The sequence below is a fragment of the Notechis scutatus genome, chromosome 3, assembly GCF_049901735.1.
Source record: "Notechis scutatus isolate UNSWTSFEM ecotype Mainland chromosome 3, rNotScu1.2, whole genome shotgun sequence".
Classification (NCBI taxonomy): Eukaryota; Metazoa; Chordata; class Lepidosauria; order Squamata; family Elapidae; genus Notechis; species Notechis scutatus.
In genome coordinates this window covers 38326720-38345487 of record NC_142011.1, presented here as the reverse complement: position 1 = coordinate 38345487, position 18768 = coordinate 38326720, and the positions used below count along the sequence as shown (strand labels likewise).

General features: G+C 36.5%; 1 protein-coding gene across 12 annotated transcripts in view; it reads right to left on the bottom strand.

The window, feature by feature from the left end:
- Window positions 1–9791, bottom strand: part of CSDE1 (cold shock domain containing E1) — a 42143-nt gene extending 32352 nt beyond the window's left edge. For 2 of the 12 annotated variants that reach the window (XM_026675123.2, XM_026675124.2), the window contains exons 1-4: window positions 9700–9791; window positions 3748–4143; window positions 2951–3110; window positions 636–785 (exon numbers count right to left, since the gene is read on the bottom strand). In XM_026675123.2, the coding sequence (XP_026530908.1) occupies window positions 636–785; window positions 2951–3076 (276 nt within the window). In that variant the 5' untranslated portion in view covers window positions 3077–3110; window positions 3748–4143; window positions 9700–9791. The remainder of the gene's footprint in view (window positions 1–635; window positions 786–2950; window positions 3111–3747; window positions 4144–9699) is intronic. The other 10 variants (XM_026675126.2, XM_087959546.1, XM_026675125.2 and 7 more) reach the window with 7 other exon arrangements.
- Window positions 9792–18768: the final 8977 nt, after the last annotated feature.

The following is an 18768-nucleotide window of genomic DNA, read 5'->3' as shown; positions in this document are numbered from 1 at the left end:
ATGTTACAATTCAGGAATAGCATCATAAGATGCAACCCTTTCCTATGGAAGTCATTAAGTAATTACAATTTTTGCACCATCCTATTGTTTCCTATTATAAATATAATCAACCAGATTTAAGCCATTTGGCCATTTCAGAGATGGTGTGATTTTTGTAGAGGTTAATCTGCTGAATTGAAAAAAAAAACACATGATATTTGACAAATGGTCCCATTTAATCCAGAACAGCATGAGCTGGATTAAACTCCATACAACCTCCAGAATGACATGACTGACATCATCTAGAGGAGAAAAACAATAATTTTTGCATATGCTTAGGACAGAAGTCTGTTCATTTTGTTCACATCTGTAAGCCAATAAAATAATTTTAACACCTTTGAATGCATACAATGAAAATACAATCAGCGTATGTATAAGAATACCAGGCTTTCATCAAGTTTCTAAAACAGATACAGGAAAGCAAATTTTGAGAACTCAGCAAGTTTGCCCATTGGCATAGATGAATTATACTCCTTAACCTGTTGACGAGATTTAATACCAGTGAGGTTAGAAGTGAGAACATATGCAGAGAATAGTTAAACGCTAAAGATTTCCATGCTGAGATGGCATGTCTGCCAATAGGTGCCCTGACTTACAGATCTCTGATAAAGTGGGGTCCTCTTCGGTTTTTTAGACCCAGATGAAGTAGAAGATGAAGAAAAAGGTAAAGGATGAGAAGGAGGGGGAGCTGCAGGAGGGGGGAGAGGATCTGATGACACAGTATAATGGTTCTCCATCTCATACAGCTGTGATAACATAGTACACAATATAACTAGTCAATAATTAGCACATCTTTAGTAATATCCAATAACTATTAAATCCAGGTTCAAGAGACTTAGCTGGAAATCAAAAGCAGTCCATTTAGATATCCTTATTGTTCTGGAATTAGTGTAAATGTATGACCAAGCTCTATTTCTAAGTCAGTAATTTCTTTCCAACAATATTCTAGTTGTTTTATATTTTCAAAAATCCAACATGTGTCACTGGGAAGAAATATATGCAAACAGTGGATTGAGCTAAAAGCTGTACCACTTCAAATATTCTTGCACTAATGCAGATAATATATTCATTATCTATTATTTTCCTCCTTTTCCACTTCAAAGGGATAGCATAACTCTGAATTTAAGAACTGTTATTAATTTTACTGGGCTACAAAAAAATAACCCAAACAAACACATACTTATGCAAGTTGCATTTGTGGCTGAAATTTTTCAACTGAATAAAAGTCCCAAAGACTTTAGTAAGCTATAAACAAAATAATTGAAGAGTTATAATTTATTATTTAGAATTAAGATACTAGTCTATTTTCACTATAGAGACTGCCATTCCTATTTTCTCAATCCTTACTTTAGGGGACAAATTATAGAAGGACCTGAATATCAGGTACAAGCACTTTAAAATTTGGTTAACTGAATTTAGTCTTAGGAAGAATGGCAAGTTAACAGCAAATCACAGTTCTTCAGCAACTTAAATATACACAATATTAAGCAAATATCAATTGAATTGTACATGGATGAATTCAAGTGACAATGCTTTATCACTTATTTATGACCTACATACTACTGAATGCATTATAATACTAATATTAAATCATACAAATTTGTTGGTCATCTGTTTGTATGCCAAAATCTACGACATAAGACATTTCTACATACATATGCAACATAAATTTAAAAAGTTTAGGTCATTAAATAAGGCAAACGCCTATACCTAGAACGATTCTTGTATTAAAACTATGAAGCTGCCTTACACCAAGTCAGATCATTGCCCATATCTATCTATCTATCTATCTATCTATCTATCTATCTATCTATCTATCTATCTATCTATCTATCTATCTATCTATCTATCTATCTAACCCAATGCTATATCTTTTGACTGGTAGCAGTATCCATGGTCCTAAGAAAAGGTCTTTCCAAGTCTTTCTGCTATATATGTTTTTAACCAGGAGATATCAGAGATTAAACAAAGGCATTTTCATGTGCTCTATCATTGAGCTAAGATGCTCCCCTCCAACTTCTGAAAGTTCGGTTTCAACAGTTCTGAACTATTTGTAAATAAGGTACTAAGAAAGGTGTCTCATATACTTCAGGGTCATGACTATCTTATACTTTATTATTTAATAAAAAGCCAGCCTTTAGAAATGTTAAGGCAGCTCTCTCTAGTGTTTTGATACACCAAACATAAGAGACAAAATGCACCTCTTAGACCTCTTGGCAAGTTTAAGACTTGTGGACTTCAACTCCCAGAATTCCTGAGCTAACATGACTGGAGGAGGAATTCCGGGAGTTGAAGTTCGCAAGTCTTAAAGCTGTCAAGTTTGAAGACCTGTCTTAGATGAAGGCTATCAACTTAAAATACCACCCTACTACATTTTAGTGATTACTAGCTAATTTTAAAAAGCTTGGAGAACCAGCATAATTTCTGTACTTGTAAAGGACCATGATACAAAAAGATTAAATAATTAACAAATATATTTGTTAAGAAGTGAAATTCTCATACAAGCAATTTTGACAGGTGTGGGCACTGCCTATTTTCAACTGGATACTTTCAAATTTTGAATTGCATAGGATTGTGGACATCTATGTTCCAGGGTAGCTTTGCCTTTAAACAGCTGGAGAGGTAACCAATTGCCCTCAAACAGGAATTAGGCCTGGCACAATGACCAATGAAAAGAATGATTGGGAATGAGGTGTGAGTGTGAAATGATTCCAAACTGAAGCTAAGGATATTTAGTCTGCTCATGACTCTGGCATGATTAAAAGAAGGCTCAGAGGTCACAAAATGAGCAGTGTTTTCTGCTATCTGCAAATTGGCCACACTTTTTCTTTTGCTCAAGGGTTATATCACACCATCTGAGCTAATTTGGCTTTACCCTTAAGAATATTGCTAGTATGGCAAAAGAACTTACTGATTGGCCATAAGGTGATAAATTCAGTCCGACTGGAGATGCATTGCCCAGGTTGGCACTAACGTATGCAGTAGGGGGAGAAGACGGCATGGAAAATTCAACAAATTCTTTCCAGGTGCTTGCCATATTTTTACGCCTGTTTCAACTTAATTTTATAATGCTGCATATAACAAAATCAAACAAGACAACCTTGTCAATGTATATCTGCCACTTATCCAGTGTCATAAAAAAAGCTGCCATTGTGGCAGCTTCCAAGAATATTAGACAGGAAGGGATTGATGTGCTAGTTAAGAAAGCATTAGGTTTTGTTTTTTGTTTTTTAGAGGGGGTTCTAAAATGAACAACACAAGCTGGTTGCTAATTGAACTCATGATTACTATTAAGGAGTTATCTTTACAGCATAAAATTCACATTTAGCCTACCAGCTTATGAAATGGAGACTCACTGACCGATACCAGTAACTGGGAGAAGGATATGGAGAAAGTTTGAGATCCAGATTTATAGCATTAGAGTAAACTGATTTCAAAAGCGAGAAACTGGAAAATAGCAGCAGAAAGCTTAATGAAAGTTACAATAATAAGACTGCATTCCATGGTTAGCTCAACAAATAGAACAAAATGGCAGTTTTAAAGAATTTCAATAATTTTAAAAGACAAGCGTCATAGCCAAATATAAGATCTGCTTTGATATTTTGACCAATGAAGACAAGATTAAAAAAAACAATTATTTAACTCATTTTATATGGCACTTTAATTTGAAATAAATATATTGCTGTTCAACACAGTACGTGGACCAACCTCGCAGTGATATTCTAATATTGCACTTTCAGTAGTATTTGCCGATTCTTCGTTTCAGCACACGTTTCAAAGTTTGAAGATTGCTATTGTTAAAAAAAAAAAAGAAATAGCAAGAGACAAGTGATCTATCAAGCTAATAAAGAATAACTGGTGCTGCACTGGGCAATTTCAGCACAGTACTGAAGAAAACAAAGACTACTAGCAGCGTTGGGACGTGCTCTTTTGAAGCTGTTGAGTAGGCACAAACTTCTTGTTTCAGATCAAGTGTTGTGTCTTCAGTGTAAAGTTTACTCTTCTTTGGTCTTGTTTTGTTGTTACGATGTAATGTGTTCCTTTCCTGATCTGAACTTGAAGCAGCAGTTTCAGGTGGTAAATTATATTCTGTTACACTTCATACTGGAGGGGAAAAAGGATAAACAAGTTTATTATGATGTACGTTTTAGACAATTCTGTATCCCATGAATACGATCCCACCTCTGAGAAGAAAAATCCCTCACAAGAATTCCAGACATTACTAGTGTTTTAATCAAATTTCAAGGAATTCAATGAAAAACAAGTGTTGCTAATGCACTAAATATAAAACCAATTAAACAAAAACGTATTTTACTGATTCATATAGAACAGGGGTCCCCAACCACCGGTCCGTGGACCGTGCAGTCCATGGAACAAGTCCTACCGGGCCGCTGGCTTGCTGGGCGCGCCATCTTTTTGATGAAAAAGTACTTCCGGTGAGCTTTTCCGGGTAGAAAGCTCACCGGAAGCACTTTTTCATCAAAAAGATGGCGGCGCCAGCTAATGCCGGTACCGGGCCGCACCTAAAAAAGGTTGGGGATACCGGGCCGCGGCGTAAAAAAGGTTGGGGATCACTGATATAGAACATTTCCACAAGAAACTAAAGTCATATTGCTCTCTCAAGTCTTATTTTAAACTCATGCCAGTAGATTAGGCAAATATATACTAACTGATCCAAAGTCACATGCTAAGTTTCATGACTGAATTTGAATTTAACGTATATCTTGCAAATTCTCATCTATCACGCTAATCATGATATTTCACTATTTACAAGTATTATTATGGCTCACAATTTTCATATTTGAAATTTAAATGTCCACTTTTTTTTCAACATAATAGGTAAAAACAAGAGTAATTATAAATTTGAAACATTTTCTAATGTCAAGAAATGTAGTAACTATAAACATCACAGTAAGTGCAGATACCTAATCCTGTTTTTATAAAGCACTCAACTATGATCACTTACAACTTGGCTGTCATTGATTTTCTTTTTTAAAACATGTCTTGTTTTGGACTTTGTGGTTGTTCATCAAGGCCTTAGAAATATCAGTATAAAATGAAATTTCTGAAAAGATTGAAATTGAACCCCCCTGTCTTGTAACATGGAATGGCCTGGGATATTTAGGAAGGTCTTCCCTAAATAATAAGGGAAGGGTAGAATATTGGTAATATAAATAGAAGACAGAATTAACGGTATTAGCAGTAATGAAGAAACCTCAAGTTCTGTATATAAATATATTTAGTTGAAGACATACATTCTGAATACTGTAAACAGCTACAGAGATGGTCTTCAAAGAAAATGTTTATAAAAAAAAGGGATGCTTGGGCAGAAGTATTCCTTGAGCTGAGAAAGAAGGCAGTATTAGGAAGAGACACAGGCTGGCTTCTCGCTAAGATACTTGGTTATAAGTGTAAGGGGAGAAAAAACAGTCAGAACTGCAAGATTACAAGTTAATAATAGCATATCCCAATAAAAATTAGCTCTAGTCTTGTGGAAACTTTCCTACAACCTCAAAGGGCTGTTGCATAGAGAGAGAGAGAGGAAGAGTCATGGGGGAAAAAGTTTTCTTAAAAGACAAACATAGGGATAACTGAAGTGAGTGGAAGCTGGCAGAACTTGAAGATTAAGAAATGCAGGTGTTTTTGGTTTACATCTTAACGTTAAAATTCCATTTTCTTATACTTAGATTTTTTAAACCAAAACTCAAATTACTTTCTTTGAAATGTTTTGGGACTTCACAGTCATGTTTTAGATAAATTGTTTTTAATCACAATAAAAGTTTGGTTTTTTTCTGAAATTATTTTCCTTACTAGCATAAATTTTTGTATTCACAAAATTAATTTCTGTAGTAGCATACATTTCTGTACTTATAAAATTAGTTAAAGCTTTATCTGCGTTTCATGTTTAGGTAGCTGGACAAGTTATTGGTCTTCTAGCTATCCTAGTTTTTCTATATATGAAACGGGTATCTTCTGTTTGAATGTGTATCATGATAGCAGTTCTGCGAAAAATAGACTTTTATGGTGGCATTCTTCACATAACCTAAAGTCCAACTGCACAGAAATACCAGACACCTAATCCTTTAAAAAAGAAATATATTTTCTTCTGAGAAAAGTTTACCTGAAAATGCTGATGTTCAGTCTGCAATGTACTATTATTGGCTATTATAGACACTATAAAATATTACAAAAAATCATAACTAAGTAGTACACTGAATAAAAGTATGTTTTAACCTAATCCTTGTACTTAATATAGTTAAATTAAGTTTGCCACCAATACATTAAACTGCTAAAATGTTTTCCTAAAATAGTTTTTATGCAGTGATTCTATATTCAAACAGGGGACAATGGTGTTACAGATAATTTTATTCTCAAATTCTATGTCCCAGAAAAAGAATATTTTAAAAGACGTAGTCCTTCAGAAACTGTTTACAAATTTTCTATTCCAGGCAAGTATGGTTTTTTTTTTTTTTTTTAATACTGTATGTTAAAGGACAGGATGCTGGGTAAACATTATGTTTAATGTTGAAGGAGTTTTCTGAGCAACCAACAATCTCTGGGCATGTAATATAGAATGCTGTTAAGAAACAACTGAGTCATTTAGCCAAAGGAAAAGGTAAAATATTTAAGATTATAATCTGGAGCAGAAGTAATCAGAAACAAATGCTAGGGAATAGGAGAGATGAAAGAGGAATGACTCCTCCAGTTTTAAAACATCCTTTTCTATCAGCTCTTAGTCCACTTTATTTTGGGAGGAAGATAACATTTCCAATTGGAAGGGCTTTCATGTATTATATTCCAGCACAGCATGCTTTAAAAACAATCCCAATAATTAAAACTGAAAAGTACCCATCTTCATATTTTACTTATCCCTTTATTTCTTTTTAACTAGCTCATGGTAGGGAAACGAACATAATATTCCTGCCCCCTATTTCCCCTGTAGCAACAACCCTGTGAGGTGGGTTGGGCTGAAAGTGATTGGCCTAAAACCATACAGCAGGCTTCCATGCCTAAAATGGGACTAGAACTCAGTTTCCTAGTTTTTAAAGCCAGCACCTTAACCACTACATCAAGATTGCTTAAACATAGGAATAGGAACTTTGAAGCTTCATTAAAAAGATCTCTCTAGCCTATGTAGCAGATGAAATCTCAAAGGTGCTTTTTTCAATGTAAGTATTCATAGAATCAGAAAATCCTTTCTGCTGAATACAGAAAACAAAATCCCAATCTTCTCTATATTTACTAAGAGATAAATGTGTATCTATGACTAAATTCACCAGGGCTCACCTCTAAGAAATATGACAACATAAATAAAATTATTTCCAAATACTTCCTACATCCGATGATCAAATCTGTTTTAGCAAAGCTGCAAAACCTTAGAAGAGCTTTCGTGAAATTAACTTGTGCCTCTATTTTAAATTCTTTACTTTTCAACTCAGCAGCTATAAATATTCCTCCTGATGGTAAACACCCAGTACAGTTGCCAAGCTTTCATTCAATTCAGTGGTCTCCAATACAACATGTGATCTGAAGGATTAGCCAAAGTCAGTCAGAGCATAGAGAAAGTTCAGACTTTTTGCCTTCTGAATATTTATTATTTGATTCTGACACATGAATATTGTTTTTATATCTAACTGCACAAGTAAATTAAATAGTAGCCCTTACTGCCGATAGGAAAAAGTTTTTCTGGGCATAATATTCAAGACAATTTAGCTTAAGTTACTTTAAAATATTTTTCAAAATATCTTTTCATTTGTAGTCAATGCATGTTATTTGATATTCCTTTATATAAATATGAAGTCTGTTTCACTTAGAATTAGGAATTAAATATAACTTTATTAAAGACATAGCAAAAGCAAAAGGCTATAATGACTATCCTATACTTAAGAGTTAACTCCCACAGATTTCAGTGAAGCTTACATTGGAATAATCATGCATGGCATTGTGCAATAAGGGTGTAACCATGGCCCACTGAATTTGAAATTTGCTTTTAAATATAGCTGCATAGGAATGACCTGTAATTAGATTACATGACTTTGAAAACAGGGCATTACACTCTTTTCTCACTGGAAAAACCAGCAGAATTGGAGCCTCTGGCTTGGAAACAAAGTAAACTCAAAACAAATTAACTCATCAACAAAAATGGAGAAAAATCTATTCTTTAAAATCTATTCTTAAAATTTCAAATTGTACTTAGAAACCATTTTGTGTCTACAAAAAATGTCCTTAGCAATACATTTGGCATTTTAAAAAAAGTATATGGCAATGAAGCCTCAATGATTTGCTCTAAAATTAAAATCTTCTTGGAATGAGGTTCCCAGGCCTCCCAAATCTAGTGGCTTCCACTCATCTGGTGTTCTGGAAGACCATAAAGCCATGGTTGTTCTCATAGGCCTTGGGCTAAGATGGTTGAAACCCCCTACTCTGAATATTAACATGCTGGATGTTAAATGTGAAATGGGCGTCTACTGGGTTTGTCATCTTGTTCCCTCCCCCCCCCTTTTTATAGTCTGGTTTTTGTTATGTTGTTTTTTACTATACTGCATTTATCCTGTTTTTTTTGCTTCTGAGACATTCAGACACAAATTGAATAAAACAAATTACACATTTCCGTAAGTGACCAGTGTCCAATTGTATTAGTAGCATTCAAATGGGAATCTAAGACTTTGGAAAAAATATTGTTTGAACGTTTTCATTAAAGAAAATAAGGGAAACGTGAGTTACCACCCCATTTCCTCCTGTAGATTTACAAAGACGTTCAGCCACAGCATGCAGTCCTTAGGCAGCAAGATGGTGGCTCCTGCTACTGAGGGGCGATAAGACTAGGCTTTATATCCGAATAGGAAGAGTGCAAAAGCCTTGCTCCCAGCAATTATACCGCTACTGAAAAACGTAAGAGTGCAATCTAGAAATGCACGCTCCGCTGCTGGCTACATAGTAGCTACTACCCCAACCGGAGATAATTCCCCCAAGTATCTGAGGCGTGTCCACTATTTGCTCCCCACCCCGAACAAGATATGGGGGGGAGAAAGAGAGAGAGAGGGAAAATGGCGGCCGCTCCCCCTCACACAAAGGAAGATTGACCGCCCCTTCCCCTCCCCACGTCCACACGCTGCATGCTGGGAAAGGTAGTCTGCACGGCTAGCTTCGCTCCGTACACTGTAAAATACCTAGAACTCCATCCCCCAGCAGGCCTAGTAGCCTAATCTTTCAGAGGCATCACGATGGGAATTGGAGTGTTTTTCATCGCCGCTGCTGCCGCACCCCTAAACTCAATCCCCCATCGGCCCTTGCGGGGGAGAGGGGAAAAAAAAGGCAAAACGCGTCGCGCACACTGGGAAGCGTAGTAATGTCGAGCCTTGGGCCCATTGGTTTTCCGTCTCTCTCTCTCTCGACCCTGCCTAAGGGCAAACCGAGGGGTTGGCGAAGAGAGCGAGCTTGTCTCGGCAACGTTCCTTCCCCCCCCCCCGCTCCCTTTTGCTGTCAAATCGGCAGGCACTCGGTGGGTGGGGGAGGGGTCCCACCCGCACTAGACCGTTGGTCCCAGGTACTGTGACAGGAGGCGTTCCAAGCCACTCCAAGCTCCCCGTCTGTCTTCCACGAAGCCGCGACGCAGGACAAGAAGGGCCATTAGTCTTCCTCTCAGAGAACCTCACTTACCCCAACAGCTCAGCGCCCCCGCTCCAGCGCCGCCATGAGCAGCACGGCACAGCACGTAGGAATAAATCCCGGCTTCTCGCGAGATTCGCGGGATCGATTCACGCATGCGCAGGAATCCAGGCCAAGAAGAGTCGGGGGAACGAAGCGCAGAGGTTCGAGTAAGTAGAAACATACGGCGCATGCGTACAGTGCTGTTTGCAGAAGCAGCGCAGTTCTCAGGCAAGTTTTAACGCCGGTGGTTCACTGAGCATCTATTGATAACCTGAGAATGGCAAAGATTACCATTTTTTCATTCCCCGTTCCCATACCTGGCGCTCCGTTTTTTTTACACAGCAGCCTGTGAGGCAATTGAACAGATTAAGAAACTTCGGGAGCTTGTTTTTTTTTTTTTTTGCAGTTTCCTATTTCTACCAGTCATGCAACTATTAAAAGACCCGAAAACGGTGATTGGGAGAGAAACCTGTCAGTCCCATTTCCTCTTTTTTATTCCCTGCATAATACATCAGTTTTGTTCACCCCAAAACCTAATTACAGGAGGCATGTTTTACGTGCTTGACCCTGGAAACATAGATTTGGTGCAAGAATATCGTTTCCTGGAACCTGTGGGTTTAGTTCTGATTCACACAAATACAGTAAAAGATGCAAAGGAGTAAATGATACATGATTGGGGATCATATAAATTAGGGATTGTACTTGGTTGTTGGTTTGTTTGTAATCCTCCAAGTACAATTTCAGGATGCTTTAAACTGGGAAATAAAAGGGTAATACTGCGTTGGAATCAAAATAATTATATTCTCCACCCACCCACCAAATCACTACATATGATACATCTTTTCCATTTTGTTGCCCACATAGTCTTCAAAGCTCCTGAGTGGGGTTAGGAAATAGGTTCCAATCACCAAAATGCTGCCTGCATTTGGTTTAAGCAAATATGTGAAATCTGCCTTAAACTACATTCTATTTCAGTAGCATTTGAAATTTGAAGAGCTATCCGCCTCCCTCCTCCCTTTGTTTTACCTTTTTAGCAAGGGGAATATACAGATTTCTGTCTTTTTAAATTTTTTCCTATTTTTTTTATTTTTTCATCCTTTTTCCATTTTATATTTTTTTCCCTTTTTTCCTACATAATTGGAACCAATTGGATTAAGGTATTCAAGTGCCTGAAGATTTTTTTCCCTTCCCTTCCCTTTTTTATTTTTATCTTTTGCTTTTATTTTATTTTTTATTGGAGTGGTAGTTGGCTGCTCTTGCTTTCTCTTCTCAATTTTCCTATTAAGTATTCTAAGATGAGCAGAAAGATACAAGCCTCAGCTTCTTCAATCCCGACTTCTTCCTCCTCACCATCTGGAAGACAACGATCAATACAGGTGATGTTACAACAAGAGAAGGAGAAAGAAGTGACACTGCAGATAATTATGCAAGGAATTCAAAAGATACAAGTAAAAACAGATAATATTGAAAAGAGAACGGAGAATATTGAGCAAAGACCTGAAAAGACAGATGAGAAAATTGAAAATATTCAACAGATGATGATGCAATACAAGGACAGAATCAAGAAAATTGAAGAACAAGATGTACAAAGAGATAAGAAGATTGGAGATATGGATACCCGATTGAGTGAAGTGGAAAGAGACAAGGGCAGAACTCTGCAATCATTGGGATGGGAAATTGATAGATCAGAATTCTATCTTAGATTTCAAAATATAGAAGAAAAAAGTGAAAACCTTGCTGAAATGATGACAGAAATCCTGGCAGAAGCATTAGAGGTAACTAAAGAGAAGATGATGGATGGAATGGATGAGGTTTTTCGTGTTTATACAAGATATGCGATAAGAAATAAACTGCCAAGAGAAGTTCATATCAGATTTACTAAGAAAATAATTAAATCACAAATACTGCAGGCGGCAAGAGAAAAAACACTAAAGTACAAAGATAAAGAAATAGTGGTACTGAAACAGGTACCGAGAAGAGTGAGAGAGATAAGAGAATATTTATTTTTGACCAAAGAGTTATTTAAGAGAGGAATAAATTACAGATGATACCCGAATAGGAATAAATTACAGATGATACCCGAAGGTCTCATGTTTACCTGGCAGGAACAAAGACACAGAATTGATACAGTTGAAAAAGCTGAGTTATTCTATCTGGAATATTTTAGAGGAAGGGAGGAAGATACAAGAAAAGAAGAGTCGTTAATTGAATTTCAAGAGGAATGTACAGCAATAATTGAAAAAGAAGGAGCCGTAGGTGGTGTACCCAGAGAACAACGAGAACCAAGATCTACTAGAGCAGTGGTTCCCAACCTTTTTTTCGCCCTGCACTCCTAAAGAAATTTCACTTGAACCTTGCACCCCCTGAAATTTATATTTTGCTCAGTTAAGTTAATCCATTGCAAAAAAAAATAAAAATGCCAACATATAGCCAATATCCTATTATCAGGCATGATATTCCCCTCTGAAAAAAAAATCGGGGCCGGCCAAAAGAGACCCCCCACCGCGCGCCAAGAAATCACTGCCCAGCTCCCTTTTCCTGCCGCTCAGCGGCCTCCGCTCGCACTGCCCGCTGCTCGCACCGCCCGCCCGGGCTGCGCTCGCACTGCCCGCCGATCGCACCGCCCGCCCGGGCTCTGCTCGCACCGCCCGCCCGCCCGGGCTCCGCTCGCACCGCCTGCCGCTCGCACCACCCGCCCGCCCGCCCGGGCTCCGCTCGCACCGCCCACCGCCCGCTTGCCCGGGCTCCGCTGCACCGCCCGCCCGCCCGCCCGGGCTCCGCTCGCACTGCCCGCCCGCCCGCGCCGCACGCCGCCCGCCGCACCGCCCGCCCGGGCTCCGCTCGCGGTGATTCCCAAAAAAAACGGAATTCCGATTTTAATCGGAAGAATATCATGTCTGTATTATTTACCTGGACTTTTCTCGCACCCCTTGGAATATTGTCTCGCACCCCAGGTTGGGAACCCCTGTACTAGAGCAACAAATCTGTCTTATAAAGTCTAAAATGGATGAGAGAAAACTGATTACAATTAATATAAATGGGCTTAATTCAGCTATTAAAAGAAGAAAAGTATTTCATAAGTTAGAGAAATTAAAATTTGATATAATCTGCCTACAAGAAGTACATATTAGAAAACAACATGATTATATATTGAAACAACAAAAATTAGGGAAATTATTTACAGCGTTGACACACTGTAAAAAGAGAGGAGTGGTGTTATATATTAGAGATACAATCCCTGCGGAACAAATATATACAGATGATGATGGAAGGATTTTGATGGTGGAGATAATGGACAATAATCTAAAGACACTTTTAATAGCAATTTATGCCCCAAATGATAATCAAGATTTTTACAGGAAATTACATAAGAAAATAATTGAACTGGACTATGCTAATATCTGTCTGATGGAAGATTTCAATGGAATAATAAATGACAAATTGGATTATAAAACACAAAAAACAGCAAAGAAAATTAGAAAGACATTGCCAAAATCCTTCTTTCAAATGGTAGATGAGATAAACTTAAAAGATGCATGGAGAGAGAGAAATGCGGAAATACCTTTTATTCAAATAGACATGCATCATGGTTGTTAAGCCTGGATTCCCCAACGGGTGTTAAGGAAAACAAACTAAACAGAATGTGCAGCGAAGTCAGATAGGAAGACAGGTAAATGTGTGAGATAAGTTTTCTAGTTAACACGCAGTAAAAATACAGATACGCTTGTGCTATCAAAAATATTGTTTATTCCATTTAAGAATTATAGCATAGTCAAAATAACGGTCCATTAGTCATATATCATTTCAGTCAAGTCTTGTCGGGGATACTCTATTTGCAAAGTCCGTGTTGAATAGCCAATGTCAGTTCACTTACAATAAATCAGTCCAATCTTTATCTTCTCTCCGTTGAGAAAAATCAACACTCCTTTTTCTCTCCCCGTTCCAGCAAGAACGCAGTCATCAATCCATCCAGTAATTAGGGATCAGTAAGCCAGAGAGAGAGAGCTGCAATTGCCTCGCTTCTTATATAGTGCTTTTACAACCACACCCTTAATTACATTCTTGCAGTTAAAGTTACACACACTTTAACTAACAAACCATGATACCTTATTTATTATTTTTTACCCAAACCAGTTAGGGTAAACAATGTTATCCCTAACAATGGTCTAGAATAGATATGATATGGATATCAACAGAATTGCTTTCTAACATACAAGACATTGAAATAGAAACAAGTACCTGGGCAGATCACAATCCAATAACACTTGTATAGAAAGGACAAAAATGGAGATCTAGATGGACTTTAAATAACACAATATTAAAGGAAAAAGACTTTAAACAGAAAATTGAGAGAGAATTGACTTTTTTCTTTAAAGAAAATACAAAAGAGGATACATCATTACAGAACCTCTGGGACACGAAGGCTTATACAAGAGGTTTGATAATGGGCTATACAAGGAAAAGAAACAGAAAACAGAAAAAAAATCCTTAAAATATTGGAAGATGACTACAAGAAGTTGGAAAAAGAACTACAGAAATCACCACAAAAAAAGGACATTAAAATTAAAATGGACATAACTAAGCATAAAATGGGGCTAATGGAAAAAGAAGAAATAGCACAAAAAATTAAAAATGCTAAGCAGAAATATTTTGAAGATACAAACAAACCAGGAAGATGGCTAGTATATAAATTGAGAAAGGAAAGAGACTCGAGAAGAATAAATCAATTGATAAATGAAGAAGGACATGTATGCTATGGAAATGCGGAGAAGAAAAAAATTATTCAAGATTACTATGGAAAACTGTACCATCAAGAGAATGTTCAGGAAGAAAGAATTCAACAATACTTACAGGAAGCAAATTTGCCCCAGATACCCAAAGATATTGAAACAATGTTAGAAAGTAATATAACAATGATGGAATTAACAGAAGCTTTAAAAAAGCAAAACATTGGGAAAGCACCAGGTCCGGACGGTTTGCCAGTGGAATTTTATAAGACATTCCAGGAAACATTGAATCTTCACTTATTAGAAATTATGAATGAAGTTATGACAAAGAAGAGAATACCCAAAATGTGGTCAGAAGCATATATCACACTTGTACCGAAGGAGGACACAGACCCACAGCAAGTTAAAAATTACAGACCTATATCACTATTAAATTCAGATTATAAAATTTTTGCTTCAATTCTGGCAGAAAGACTGAAAAGATACTTAAACAATTTTATTCATCCTGATCCAAAGGGATTTTTGCCGAAGAGACAGATTAAAGATAATATGAGAATAATTTTAGCTACACTGGAATACTATGAGGCACATCCTGAAAAACAAATGGCTCTGATGTTTATAGATGCACAAAAAGCCTTTGATAATGTGAATTGGCGTTTTATGCTGTAACAATTGGACCAAATGGGCTTCGGTAAAAAAATTACTCAAGCCATCGAAAAGATATATCATAAACAAACTGCAAAGGTTATGATAAATGGAGAGTTAACAGACTTTATAGATATAAGAAAAGGGACCAGACAAGGCTGTCCACTGTCAGCTCTGTTGTTTGTGTTAACACTGGAAGTGCTGAATAGGAACATCAGAGAAGAAAAGGAAATAAAAGGAATGAAAATTAAAAAAGAAGAGTATAAATTACAAGCCTTTGCAGATGACCTGGTATTTATATTAGAGGATCCATTGGAGTCTGCACCTAAACTGATAGAAAAGATAGAAGAGTATGGGAAAGTAGCAGGTTTGAAAATAAATAAAGATAAAACAAAGATTTTAGCAAAGAACATGTTAGTAAGACGAAAGAAAGAATTGGAGGAAGTTTTGGGGATCCAGGTCACAAACAAGGTTAAGTATTTAGGGATACATATAACACCAAGATGTAGCACACTTAAGAAGGACAATTATCTTAAACTTAAACAACAGATTGTGACAGATTTGATAAAATGGGAAAATTTACAATTATCACTGATTGGGAGAATATCTACAATCAAGATGAATGTATTGCCTAGAGTCTTATACTTATTCCAGACAATTCCAATCTGATTAGGGAAAGAATTTTTTGAAGATTTAAACAAAATAGTGCTAAAATACATTTGGCAGGGGAAGAAAGCGAGAATAAAACTTAAATTGTTACAAGATGCAAGAATAAGAGGAGGATTTGCTGTGCCCAATTGGGAATTATACTACCAAGCGACGAGTCTGATGTGGGTAAAGGAGTGGATAACACTAAGGAATACTAGACGTTTGAATTTAGAAGGACATGACCTGCTGTTAGGGTGGCATGCCTTCCTCTGGTATAAGGGAACTAAAACGCAGGGGTATTTTAGAAGACATTATATTCGAGAAGCATTGTTTCTAAACTGGGAGAAGATAAAAAAGCAATATTATTTAAAAATTCCGCTATGGTTATCTACTATTGAAGCTTTTTCCTATCCAATAATATATAAAAAGGAACAAACAGTTAGATATCGTGAGATATTGAATGAAAAGGGTGAACTTAAATCTATGCAAGCGTTGTAAGAACAAGGTGTAAAAATGAATTGGTTTTCATATTTGCAAATACAATCTAGATTTGATAAAGATGTTAAAACAGAAGGTATCTATGATAAGTTGACTGATTTAGATAAAATTTTGACAGGTACTGATGAAAAAGTAATCAAAAAACTTTATGGACATTTGCTAGAGTTTGAATTAGAGGAAGAATAAGTAAAAGAAACAATGATTGTGTGGGGGGGAAATTTCAGATATGGGATTGATTTAGATAAATGGCAAAAATTAGAAAAAAATGCAAGCACCTCTGCTACCTTCTCCTATTTGAGCTTTCTTCCCAGCTTAGAAGAGGGGATGTCAATAAACATAAAATTTTGAAATGGGTGTGCGAGGAGAATGGAGTAGAAATCCATTGGCAAACAGAAAAAAGTCAAATAAAAGAAGTTTTTTTTTCTTTCAAAGGGAGTGGATGGTCCAGAAGAAAAAGAAATGTAGAGGCACAGCATAGCATAACTATGTTGATGTGAATACTGTGAGCCAAAGCAACCCCACCCCCCAAAATTAATCAAGCACAAAGAGCTGATTTGTGTGATCAAGAACAAAGTAATAATCCATGATAGCAACGGATGAATTTCACATGAGAAGGGTTCATGAACTAAGAGAAATTGCTATCAGGCTTCATATTGATAAGAGCAGAAATAATAAGCTTCAAGAAGTGAGGTATTTCTTCATAGCATTGTAGCATGAAATCATCATCCAGAAATGAATTGCCAGTATATTAAATATTATTAAAAAGCTTCACTTGGGGGGAAAAAACCAGCAGGAAAACTAGTGGTTATAGCTTTTGGAAGGCAGGTGGATTCCCTGGATTTCCTTGAATCTGGTACCACTTCACTACAATGTTCAAAAGTTTGAAAGAAGAATTAAGTAGAGCTTGGAAGCACAGAAGGAAATTTTGCTGCAGTATGAAAACATTAGGGCTCACACCACACAAGCCACCGATGAAATTTGATTTTTGGTGTCTTATCCCATCTGCCATTTAGCACCATATATGTCCCACCTTTTCCCAAAATGAAGCAATAACCTCACAGGCATATATTTGACTTAGATGAAGAAATGGACCGTTAAGATTTGATTAAAGCAACGTAGAGTTAATCTGTGATGGCTTTAAAAAAATTGTCCCACGTTACAGCAGTGTTTATGTGAAAAAATAAATACAGCTAACAAAATAGTTAATCCCAAGGATTGTTTTTCTGTCTTCTTAAAATTTACAGCAGTACAGGTATAATTTTTTTCATTCGGGCCTTGTATCTGATAAAGTCCTTCCTGAGCTGTTACATATTTTACTTACAATTCTAATAATTACCAAAGAGTAACCAAACATGTATATGACAACTTAAACATGATTTAAGAAAGCATCATTACAGTTTTACAGGATACTATATTCTTCTTTGGAAGAGATTGCGAAGACCAGACTCCTCTCTAGAGCACTAAAAATCTCCACAGACCGTTCTCATCCTGGTCATTCATATTTCGAACTGTTACCATCAGGGAGACACTATAGGTGTCTTAAAATGAGGACTAATAGACTGAGAAAAAGTTTCTTTTCCAAGGCAATAACTGTCTTGAATCAAACAATGCATATGTGATTTAGTCCTATGTATATAGTGGCATTTTTAAACTAACTTACTGTATGTTTTAGATAGGTTTTAGACTAGGTTTATTATTATTATTATTATTATTATTATTATTATTATTATTATTATTATTATTATTATTATTATTATTTTATTAAATACTCTGTAGTGTTATTGTGATGTGGTGTTTGGGGCACTGTGCTGGAGTAGCTTTCAAATTTTATTGTATTTGTAGAATGCAATGACAATAAAGGTCTTCTCTATCCATCTATCTTCTTCTCTTCTGCTACTGATATAGGGTAGAGTAGTAAGTCTCTTGGGTACCACTTTGACTCAAGATACTTCCATTAATACCCACCAGACACTCTGCTCCATTGCTTTTGGAAAAAAAAATCTGGCATACGAGCCAAATACATAATTTTAGTACCATATTTATTGATAGAAATGTCAGTGGAAAAAGCGGGGTGGCAGATAATATAGTGGGAGCTATCATCCAATAAATGAATTTTTTTGATTGGCCGTTATCTCCATGGTAACTATTTTATAAGTAGGCAATCACCCTTTCAAAATCCATTCAGAAGTGGTTGTCCTCTTCTTTATCATCAGGCTTCTCTATCCCTATTGTGTCCATCTTATCTAGATTCATTATAATTTTATTTCTCTAGATCAATCCTAAAAATCAATACTGTAACTGTGTCCAGAGATTTAGCATGCAACAAGTAGCCACCCTTTCCACAAGCTTAATAAGATTATCTCCCCAAATTCAGAAGGCACTGCTTCTGCTTAATCTTTAGGATAGGCTTTCTATACAATATGGTCTGTAACCATAAGAAAAGCCGAAAATAAACACGAGTCCATAACCAAACACGCTTATATTGGGTCTGAGCCATTATGACAACTGTAAAACAGGCAACTGCAATGTGTGTCATTAAATAATTTTTCCACTTTAAGAC